At 42.5% G+C, this 11,665-nt stretch overlaps 2 protein-coding genes across 2 annotated transcripts; both read left to right on the forward strand.

The window, feature by feature from the left end:
• The first annotated feature begins 456 nt into the window (after positions 1 to 456).
• Positions 457 to 8,592, forward strand: nr1d4a (nuclear receptor subfamily 1, group D, member 4a). Its single transcript, XM_033970357.2, has 8 exons — positions 457 to 934; positions 3,843 to 4,154; positions 4,245 to 4,333; positions 4,418 to 4,562; positions 6,262 to 6,788; positions 6,887 to 7,072; positions 7,173 to 7,383; positions 7,468 to 8,592. The coding sequence occupies exons 1-8, from the start codon at positions 913 to 915 to the stop codon at positions 7,662 to 7,664; spliced, it is 1,689 nt and encodes a 562-aa protein (XP_033826248.2). The 5' UTR covers positions 457 to 912; the 3' UTR covers positions 7,665 to 8,592.
• Positions 8,593 to 9,091: 499 nt separating this feature from the next.
• mfsd5 (major facilitator superfamily domain containing 5) lies at positions 9,092 to 10,657 on the forward strand. The gene has a single exon (XM_033969832.2). The coding sequence runs from the start codon at positions 9,185 to 9,187 to the stop codon at positions 10,622 to 10,624; it is 1,440 nt and encodes a 479-aa protein (XP_033825723.1). The 5' UTR covers positions 9,092 to 9,184; the 3' UTR covers positions 10,625 to 10,657.
• The last annotated feature ends 1,008 nt before the right edge of the window (positions 10,658 to 11,665 follow it).

An 11,665-nucleotide genomic window follows, 5' to 3' on the forward strand; every position in this document is an offset into this window, starting at 1 on the left:
CAGGCTGAAAAAAGCCAAGGAATTAGGTTGCATTATTGTGGCCAAGTAGTCTTGTGAAAATTATATTTACATTCTAAAGGGTTTTTTGTTGTTAGTTTGCTTGCCTTTGGATGCCATTGCACTGACATGCTAACAGATCCCTTTGTTGATGAACTGCTGGAGGGAGTGACACAAAGGCTTTAAACTTGGACCTAGCACGATGCTTGGCATGCCTCAATGTTTACCATCAGTTGAGCGCTGCTTGTCAGAGCTGGCAGTCACGGTGAGCCACGCCTTTTGTCCATGTGCTCCATCGTCCAATCTCCATCCCTGCTCAGCACGCGCGCAGTACTTTGCATAAAATGTGTATCAGTAGGGCAGCGCTCTATGAGGCACATGTAGAGCGCACATGTAGCGTGGCTTTACTGAACGTTTCAAACTCCTTCAGCTCCACACCCCCTCCAATGAAACTGCACATGAGTGTGGAGGGGAGAGAGGGAGAAAGGAGCTCGCGCGCCCAAACACAGGGCCAAATCCCATATTAATTAACAGACACAACACAAGTGGAGGAGAAGGCGGTCACATTTTCTACTTACTTGCAAACGTGATTGATATGGGTGTTTGTATCAGTGGGTGTGTGTGTCATGCCTGAGTGTGTTCACGGATGTGCTGACTCTTAGTTCTTGGAGTTCAGTGGAATCATTTAATCTTGACTCGTGCAGCATCATAGGCGCAGGTGAGGCGCTTACCCAGACATCTCGAGCTGCTTCACTAACGGGCAAGGCACTTTTTGGACATTGTCTTTTTCCCGCTCCATGGATCCGGTGCTTCGCGCAGAAATTGTTATACACCTCTACTCCACGAATTTTCTTCCGGTTTAAAACTAGAAGGCACTTTTGTCATCTCTATCCAAAGTCATCATCTACCGCAGGAATGGACAACAGCCCTGGCGGAGGTAAGACTAACTTTTAAGCATAACGCTTCAGGTCGTACACAAATCACTTAGAATATTTACTGACGCACTCTTTATTAGAATTAGGATATGCCTAATTTTGAGATGCAGATACGGTGCAATTTACACTTTGTAAGAACATTTAAGAACATTTGATTACGTACATATCATTCCGCCAGTATTAAAAGGTATGTAACAGTGTTTTATATGAGTTTGCAAGACTTTGCAAACTTCTGTTTTTGCTCATTGAGTTAAATCCTTGGAATTTGTGGATGCAAAATAATTTGTGTTTATTGCTGCTGACTTTTAGCCTGTGTGGAGTATCTCTCTTGCCCTGCCTCACTCAGTGAAACGCACCATATGGTTAGAGCTGCAGATGGCTACTTCCTGTTTCTTTCGACAAAAACAAACTCACGTGGAGCTGCAGTGCGCTGTCGCTCTTGATCATCATAAACACGACCCACTCTATTATTATTAAGACCAGTGACTCCTTGTGCTCCTGTTGTAAACCTTTATAACGCTTATATCAGTTAAGTGGTATTAAGTAGTGCCTTTTCGAGGTGAGCCAAAGATAGACTACACATGCCTGCGTCTGTCGCCCCTTATTCACAGTCAATCATTTGCAACAGTCACGTTCAAGTACAGGTGATGGTCACTCCCATACGCTCTAACGACTTGTTGCTCTGCAGGCACCACTAAACCACTCACAATGATAGGCCTAATTGTTTATTTATTGAGACCTAGATAATAACTCTTTTTTACTGCTTACATGTCAATGAAACATAGTCTACTCTTTGAACTACATAGGCTACAGGAAAATGAGTTTTACACGGGCAAAGTCGCCTAATCTTTTAAAAGGACTAATAGTAAATGCAGCCTATTTAAGTTTCTAAGTCTAAGTCTAAAGAATGATTTTTGTTTTAGCGTCATGGTGATGGCCTCGGTTAGGCAGGCAAATGAAGCAGGGGCTGGTAAAGTTACAAGGAAAGGGTAGGCTTATTAGAGACAGGGCATTGTTTATGTCTTGAATGCAGTAAATGCAAATAGAGTGTGTTTAAAAATAGGCAAATCGACCAAATATTTGCCTATTTATTCTTTTCCACCGCCAAAATATTATTTGAAAACATGAGAATGTTGCGATAGCCAAACTGATTGGCTTTAGAAACAGTTGGTTAGAAATACAGTTCCTGTGGCTCTACGGTACAAGCAATAGTGGCGGTGAAACTGAGAGTCAGAGCTTGAGTGCAACTTCAAACATTTCCACTAACCCACTGTCAGATGCTTTCTAACGTCACGTGTCTTCATTCTAAAAGCCGCGTGCAGAGCGTGAGTAGAGCGCCTCCTCCTGTCTGTCCTCGCTCTCACACAGCGCAGTGTGCATGCTGCCTGCGGTTTGGGAGAGGGAGAGCTTGGTCAGTGGGTCAGCTATTCCATGCCTTGACTTTGGTTTTTCTTTTGTCACGTTTTCCTGCCGCATGCACAGTTCTAGTTGGTTTGATTTATAATAGACTGTTGCTAGAGCATGCAGTCGAAGAGAAAACGCAACAACAACCGGCAGTATAGGCTACTTTCAAAGTAAAAGATCACAAAAACAACAGGAAAATGTTCACGCTTTTTGTTGAAAGCTCTTTGGCAAATAGATAGAGAGCCAAGTGCACGAGATAGGCTCCTCATTTAACAATGCCTACTTATAATAAATGTAGCCTATACAGTAGGTCTGCCTGCAGATCTTCTGTTTTTCATATGGACAAGCAATGTGTATGTGGAGTGATAGTCTATTGTAGAACTCCGCGAGTCTGCTGCGTGGCTATGTGATGCTCTGGCATGAGTCAACAAATCCTCCAACACGTGCTGCGTGAAGGATTATCAAAACGTTGATTGCCGCAAATACCTAGTGCAGCCAGCAACACGGGAAGTCTTAATACACCTAGGCTACATGCAGCTAGTGCAAACTAATAGGCCAGCTCTAAAAGCACATTTCAATTCACTTAACAGAACTGCAATTACGGATTGCAGATCAGGTACGGATTTGTTGCTACTTCAGAACGCCAGCTACATTGTTTGAAATAGGCTCTATCTAAACATCTTAGTTGCTCAAACACATACCACTTTTGCAGTAGACTACTAGGTTACATTAAACTGCACTTTAAGTAGTAGTTTTCCGCTAAACGCAATCCATCCCCTGAATATTCATAAACAGAAATGCGTCTTTATGGTGTTGCATCTGAACACGAGACTGCGGATTTGATGAGGGCAGTAACCGTGTCAAGAGTGCATGCATGTGAGGCGGCGGTCAGGTGTCGTGCTGTTGGCTGGCGCTGGGCACAGTGCCAGTGGAGCGGGGCTATTATTGGAGCGGAGGAGGCAGCAGACCCCGTGGACACGTGAGGCCGTGTCTCAGCTCATCCACAACGCATGACTAGAAGCGCAGTGGAGAGAGGATGTGTCAGAGAGGGAGTGTGTGCACTGCAGCCAACTAAAGTAAAGGGTCAGGCGCACATGAATAACAAAAACATTTCACATAACAACAAAATAAATACTCGACGCGGGAATCGTTCACAAATCCGACCCTTTTCATCCAATACCCATCCGCTGTTGCTGTGCTACCATCAGTATTTTTAGCGCCTTCTGAGCTTCAGTTCAGCACACGTCTGTTAACTCGGGATGAAGTAACGACATTGCAGATTCCCACAGTTTTTCTCCGCTGTCCAGAGATTGTGCAATATTGCATCACTGGAGTCTAATATGGTCTATGCTGGCAAGCCCTAGCGTTTTTTCCTTTAATTTTCTCCATAATTGTTGTGTAATTTAACCTCATAATTTCAGTTAAATGTGTTACTGTATTTCATAATGAATATTATGAATATTATCGCATGTAAAAAGTCACCCTGATGCCCTGTCTAATCTCCAGGAGGAGGGGTCATCCTGTATGCTGGTTCCACTGGCAGTTTGAGCCCCAGTCCAGGCAGTCCCTCCAGTGGATATCAGACCCAGTCCCCCTCTTCACACTCCCAGCCCTCGTCTCCTGAGGAGGTGACCTTCACAGAGATCGGGGCTCTGAAGCAGAGGACAACAGGGTGCAGCTCCAGTACCTCTAAGTTGGTTTTCCAGTTCCCTGAGGTATGCAGCGTCTCCCAAGCTTCAGCACCAGCAACTTCTCAGCACACATATGCACACCCCATTGCTGCAAAAAGGCCATGTGGGTTTCCTGGCACATTCACAAGTATGTTTTTCAAATATTAACCAATAGAGCTTTAATTTAATGTAGATGGTTGCATGCAAGTTAACTTTTTTTTTCTTTGTCCTTGTTCAGAGACGGGGGGAATGGTGCTTCTTTGCAAAGTTTGTGGGGACATTGCTTCTGGTTTTCACTATGGAGTACATGCATGTGAGGGTTGCAAGGTAAGCATTTTAAATATAATTATTGTACAATATTTCCAGTTATAGAATACCATTTTAAATGCATTTACATATTTTGTCTTTCAGGGTTTCTTTCGTCGCAGTATTCAGCAGAACATCAACTACAAGATGTGCGTAAAGAATGAAAACTGTCTGATCATGCGAATGAATAGGAATCGCTGCCAACACTGCCGTTTCAAGAAATGCATCTCTGTTGGCATGTCCAGAGATGGTGAGTCAACTTGCACCTCGCAACTTGTGAATATTTTGCCACAGAAACTCTTTTGTGATCAAGAGGCTGCACCTTATAGATAAAATATTTTCTTGCACCTATATGATTTGGCCTTGTGTCACTTTCTGAAGTTTTCTACATGTTTTATATTTCCTGCCCTTTCTCGTATCCTCTTGCACCCCCATTACCTGAATGCTCTTGTATAGTACATATCCTCTATGTACCCATTTTGTTCCCATAGCTCTCTTACATCTTCTCCTTCAGACAATGATTAATGAGAAGAGGAAGCGTACAGTCCCTGAAGCTATCTATCATCTCAATCCTGCTGCAAACACACTGATTATTTTAGGAAATTGGAGCAGGGTCAATCTGGTTACCTTGTGTATGCACATAGGATATTGCCATTAATGAGGAATAGGGCAACAATTAAGTAAGACACTTTACAAAAACACAGAATCTGAGGATTAGATGTGACACCTTGTCCTGTAATCCAACATTGATTGATCACCCACAAACAGAGAAGAAGAAAACTGTTGTGTTGACCTAGAAAAAGAATACAGAATTGGTCCTACATTAAGCTCATACATCTTGACCTACTTGGTATACTTTGCCTGTCTTCTTCCTCCCAGTATGGTTTCTGCTTATCGTTATGCCCCTCCACTACCCCATCTTGCCTAATCTAGTAAATAGGTTACTGTTATTTTTGCATGTGCTTGACACTTTTGGTGCACAGAAGTGGCAAACTGCAACTCTGAGAGCAGAAACAGCTAGGTCAAACCTCTCTGTGATTTTTCAATATGTTAAGGACCACAACCTACAAACCCCTTTTTTCTTGGTTTCATTTGCAAAAACAGGAAAGCCACATGCACCTGCCTATAGACCGCAACAAATAGTACACCCCAATTTGACTCCAGATAGCTGTGAGGGCTTTTACACTCTTTGAAAATGTTAACACAATGTGTCTTGTGCCAAATACCACTAGATCATTATGACCCTTTTTTAAAAAACAATGAAAGGGATTCAACTGGAAAAGTGTCTCCTAAAGTCCAGTAATTACTGTTAATTTGTTTTGATTTTTTATTGGATTAATGATGAATGTGTAATATACGTTTTCACACAAATTTCAGGTTGGCACTTAGCTGACTTGACCTCCTGTGCTGGATTGCTTACTTAGTAATATGCATAGTTCTACAGTTAGGTTGTGTCCTAATTGATGGGTGCTGGTGGATTTTGGTAAATGTGTTTTCATTTTAAGTCTCTTAGTTTGTAGAGAGCGCCATCTAATTTCTCTCCATCTGATGTTTCTGTTCTTCCTCACAGTGTTTTTCCCCCTCTCACCATCAGTGAGTGTGACATCACGTTCATATTGCCCCACTGCCCTACTTTGAAACAGAAAGAGGAAGAGGAACAGACAGGAGTGGATAGAGGATAGGATGAGGCAGATGGAGGCATGGGCTCTATATATAGCCTCTCCAGCTGATGGTTACTGTGGGAATAGGGAAAGTTAGAAGTAGTATAAAGTAGTATAAAGCACACTGGATTAAGTGCTGTCTATGTGCTAGAATAATGAAAAAATAGAGAGATACTTGTGGATAACATGGTTAAATAAATGTACTGTATATTATTAACTTTCCCGATAATATAGAAAACAGCTTTAATCTTTTTCTTAACATTGTGTTATGTTTTTGGTTTTGTTTAGCTGTCCGTTTTGGTCGCATCCCCAAAAGAGAGAAGCAGCGACTTCTAGATGAGATGCAGAGCTACATGAACAGTCTAAATGAGTCAGTTGGCATAGACATGGAATCCTCCTCGGTGAGAGATATTGCCCCAAACACAGATGAAGGTAACGCCAAAGAGGCAATTGGAGCCATTTCAAGAGCCTACCATGACATCTTCACCATCAGTAAGAACAGCTGCCAAGAAAAAGCTACTAAGAGAGCACACATCTCCAACAACAATAACTGCCCATTTTCTCAGGAGGGTGGCTTCCTCCAGGTCTCCACTCCCCCAAGCTATCAGTACTACCCTGAAGCGTGTCCCACTTCATGTCCCATTGCTCCTAATAGCAACCTACCAACATTCCACTCCAATGTGGACAACAGCCGCTCCTCATACGCACTGCCAACAAACCAGAACCATAACCAGACTAATCAGAATGGTTTCTCCAATGAAGGAAAGAACCTCACCTCCTGCCCATGGAAGTTAGCACCGGGTGCTAAAGTATTGGTAGGTGTTAGATAAGTTACTATTACTACTAGTTACTATTCCATATTCACTATTTATTAAATCTTGACTTTGTTTATTATATTTTTGTTTTCCTCAAGGCCTGTCCTCTCAATGCATGTCCTGTAAGTGGGGCAGATCGCTCCAGTCAGGAGATTTGGGAATCCTTCTCTAATTGTTTCACTCCAGCAGTAAAAGAGGTGGTAGAGTTTGCCAAAGGCATTCCAGGATTTCAAGAGCTCAGCCAGCAAGACCAGGTCATGTTGCTCAAATCTGGTACTTTCCAGGTAAAGGACACATTTCACTAAGCAGATGAAAGATGAAAATTAATTGTTTTGTGGCAATAACATTTCTCCTACCTTTTTGTCCTTTGATTATTGGTTTCAGGTTCTGATGGTGCGATTTTGCAACTTGTTTAATGCGGAAAAACATACAGTGACATTCCTAAATGGCCAAACTTACCCCTTGTCTATCCTCCGGGGCCTGGGCATGGGTTCGTTGCTGGATGCCATGTTTGAATTCAGTGAGAAGTTGGGGTCTTTGGGCCTGGAGCCTGATGAAATGGCCCTCTTCATGGCTGTGGTGCTGGTCTCTGCAGGTAAGAGTGGGTGTAATTATAGCACAAAATGTAATGATTTGTATTATTGTGTATTTATCATTCACATTGTCTCTATTTCATCAGATCTTTCTGGGATTTCTAACCTGCAGGCCGTAGAACAACTGCAGGAGGGTCTGATTCGAGCTCTGCGCTCACTTATTACTTGTCGACATCCAGATGACACTGGTCTCTTTTCCAAACTTCTTCTTCGTCTGCCCGACCTGCGCACACTTAATAATCTACACTCGGACAAATTGATGGCTTTCCGTATTGATCCATAAACAAAGAAAATTATGCAGTTACTTTAATGAAGAAATTGACATTTGTTAAATCTGAAGAAGGTGCTTTGGTTGTTCTTCTTTCACTCAAACACTGCACAAAACTGCTGCACTTTCATACAAATACATGTTGATGAAGGAGTTCTTTGACAGGTCTTTGTGTAGACCTTTAAAGATGAAAAGCCAGCTCACTTCAGTTCACTCCTTTTATTTCTTGTACCATACTGTGTTAAATGTCAGCAAGCAGCAACATACACATTTAAGGGACCATTGTTGTGTCAGTATTTCCTAAAAGAAAAGGGAACCTGTAAATGCAAACCTAAATGTAAAAAACTGTATGTTTCATTCCATTTGCATTATGAACTTGCACTATATTTTTAGTGTGTCACTTTAGCAGATGTTAACCTTCAGTATTCTTTGCCTGGGATGTAGAACAGATTGAAAGCCCTGGGGTTCATGTTAAGAGAACAATTAGGCATTTTTTCCCGCACAGTCTGTGCTGCAGAGAACTCTTTGTGCATGCTGCATTTTGTAGTTATGTAGGCTAATTCTGTTTCTGTAAATATATCCTAAATGTTTATGACTGCAATCATGTGAAAAATTGTTTCAGTTTGATGAAAAGAGGAATGTATGAACTTTATTGCATAAGATAAGGGTTAGGTCATGGGGGCTTTCTGTAGTGGACTACTGTAGTGACTCTGAGATGACTTTTATAAGCTTATACCAGCACAATCTCAGAAATCACAACATTTCACATGAACCTCCTCTGGCCCACTGTTTGTCATACAAACAAATGTGTATTTTTGGATGAGAGATTTTCCTTGTTGGGTCCTCTTACAGTTTTATGTTTGATTATGTATGATTGAGCACATGTACATTTTGTAAATCTTGCGAAATAGAAATGATATAAAGTTGAAATTATGTAACCTTTATTGCGTCCATGTAATGTTTCATATATATGATGGCCGATGACGCTATAAGTTTGTCATAGCGTCATCACAGTTTTTTATAATAAATTATATAAAATTCCCTTAGAAAAAGTGAAGCGAGACTGCCACCCAATGGTGGGCCAAGAAAGTGCAAACCCGGATCCCGGAAGTGCGTAGTCTGTGGTCAGCGTTCGTGCTTTTGCGCCATAGTGCATCCGATTGTAGTAATAATTGCCCAAATACATGTATTGTTCATAATTTTTGCACACAGTAACACAGAGCAAAAATATAATGGACAAGTGGCCAAACAGAGAGGTACGTAAACGGACAATGTTGTGTTTGTATGCAAGTTGTTGCGGCTCGGAGGGCTAATCTATGCTAACTTTGTAAATGTTTATCAGCGAGCTAAAGCCCACTCTAGCAAAATGTAAAGAACGATGTGTTGTTATTCTCTGCTTAAACATATATTACCTGTGATCAACTATTTTCTTAATAGTTGCAGATGTCGAGGAAAACCAAGAGAGGAGCTGAAAGCAGTTGACGAGGCTGTGACGCCGGTGTTCCTCGGGGCGTCCCTGACCAGAGCTCCTCATCATGTTGGTGACCGCGTATCTTGCTATAGTTGTCCTGCTGGCGCTGTGTGTTGGCCTGGAGCTCACGGCACGCCGCATCACTCCCCCTGAAGAGAAATCCTCTGCAGTCGCAAATCCAGCCTTTCGCCGCTTCCAGACCATATTCCTGCGTGCATACCTGCTGGCCTTATGGGCAGACTGGCTCCAGGGTCCTTACCTTTACAAACTATACCGACACTATAGCTTCTTAGAATCTCAAATAGCTATTCTATACGTATGTGGCCTGGCCTCTTGCGTCCTATTTGCCCCATTTTCAGGCTGGCTTCCTCAAGTTTTGGGCCGCAGACAAACATGTCTTCTTTTCTGCTTGTCTTACTCTGCATGTTGCCTCACTAAACTTTCCAGAGATTACTTTGTCTTAATCATTGGACGAATACTCGGGGGACTGTCTACCTCCTTGCTGGCAACCACATTTGAATCTTGGTATGTTCACCGACATGTTGAAGTACATGATTTCCCAAAGGAGTGGATTCCCAGTACTTTTACTACTGCAGCTACTTGGAACCATGGACTTGCTGTTGGGGCAGGGCTGACAGCTAACCTGCTGGCAGAGTGGCTACACCTTGGGCCTGTAGCTCCTTTCCTTTTGGCTGTCCCGTGTTTGATTGCCTGTGGTTGGATAGTTCTGACTGACTGGGGTAAAGAAGAGGCTACAGGGAATCAAGAATGTGATAAACCTTTGCTCTTTGGTAATACAACTGCTGGAGTGCGTACATCGGTCAAATCCAGATTCTCAAAAAGTTGCCATGATGGACTCCGCTGTTTATTGTCAGACAGAAGAGTGCTACTTTTAGGTGGGGTACAAGCACTATTTGAAAGTGTTCTTTATATTTTTGTTTTCCTATGGACACCTGTACTAGACCCACACAGACCTCCACTGGGAATAGTCTTTTCGTGCCTCATGGCTGCCAGCATGTTGGGGTCCTTACTATACCGCTTAGCCACTTCCACACGCTATCATCTGCAGCCAGGACATGTACTGTGCCTTGCAGTGCTTATGGCTTTTTTCTCATTTTTTATGCTTATCTTCTCCACTGCTCCTGGTCAGCCCAGGCCACATGAATCATTTTTGGCCTTCCTGCTGCTGGAGTTGGCATGTGGACTATACTTTCCAGCTGTTAGCTTTCTTCAAGGACGTGTAATTCCAGAGGAGAAGCGTGCAGGGGTACTTGCCTGGTTCAGGCTGCCTCTTCACCTGCTGGCCTGCCTGGGGCTGCTAGCATTGCATGGAGAGGTATCGGGGACAGGAGGAGGAGAAGGTGGGAGTGGTACCAGGCACATGTTTGGAGGTTGTGCTGTCATGATGCTGGCTGCATTGATGGCTGTCGTAAGTTTGTTTACTTTCGGTAGGAATGATGCTGATTTAAAACTGGAAGGTACAAGAGAAGGAGACATGTTCTGAGCTTACTAACATACTGAGATACTTCAGAGGTTTCACATATCATTGCTTCATATAAGCCTGAAACAAACTATGTTTTGCCAAGCGTGGACACAAGGATCGGGCTGGGTTACAAATTGTGTTCTATTTACATTTTATTTGGAGACTCTAGTTTGGTTAGCTGGGTATTCACCTTATTCCTATTACAACATTTAAAATTGTTTTAAATGCTATTATGTGTAGTCTACATATCAAACTTCACTTGAAATGCCAAATAGATCAACAAAAATGTCATTTAAAAGGTTCTTTTGCCATGTATAGTTTCCATTATTCATTAATGGGGGTCAATTGTATTATTTGCCTTTTCTGTTCACAATAAATGAATACAATGGAAAACACTTCTGTCAATATGTTATAGACTGGTACTGCCTTCTTATTTTATCTTGAAAGTACGCTGTAACTTTTTTGGTAGGGAGTCACTGGAGATGTTATTGTCTAAACGTTCCACATTAAACTTGTATATCTCGTTGGAGACATGCAGGTAAGGCCACCAGGCCAAGTTACAGGTCCGATCTATGGAGAGGTGACCCCAATCAGAGAAAGAATGAATTTATTAAGGTAGTTTGGAGCAATAAGATCATTTGTAATGAAGTAAATGCTATAGATATGCGTGACGCCATATTGTGGAACATTACAGGCCAAAATCTCCCTGGAGAGGAAGATGGTGTACACCCCACCAAAAGTTCCATAGAGCACCTTAAAGCACACATGTATTTTGTAGCAGGCTAAGTTAGACCAGTAACTCGATATAATTCGCGGTCGGTTTACAAATGGAATGATGTCACGTTTGCCACTAAGTCATCTCATTGTAAATGCATGGTATAAATTATGTTCTCCCGTTACGAGTTGTTTCTACATTCTGCGGGACACAGACTCCTCTTACTCCTATTTCTTCTCAGTGGTACAGTCCTGGGTCGTTCGGATGCAACTGCAGTGTCACCTCGATGATGCTAGAACCTCCATTAGAGGGAGAGGGGGGGGAGGGGTGATTCAGCAGACGATGAC

Source organism: Periophthalmus magnuspinnatus, chromosome 7, assembly GCF_009829125.3.
Source record: "Periophthalmus magnuspinnatus isolate fPerMag1 chromosome 7, fPerMag1.2.pri, whole genome shotgun sequence".
In the NCBI taxonomy this organism is placed as follows: domain Eukaryota; kingdom Metazoa; phylum Chordata; class Actinopteri; order Gobiiformes; family Gobiidae; genus Periophthalmus; species Periophthalmus magnuspinnatus.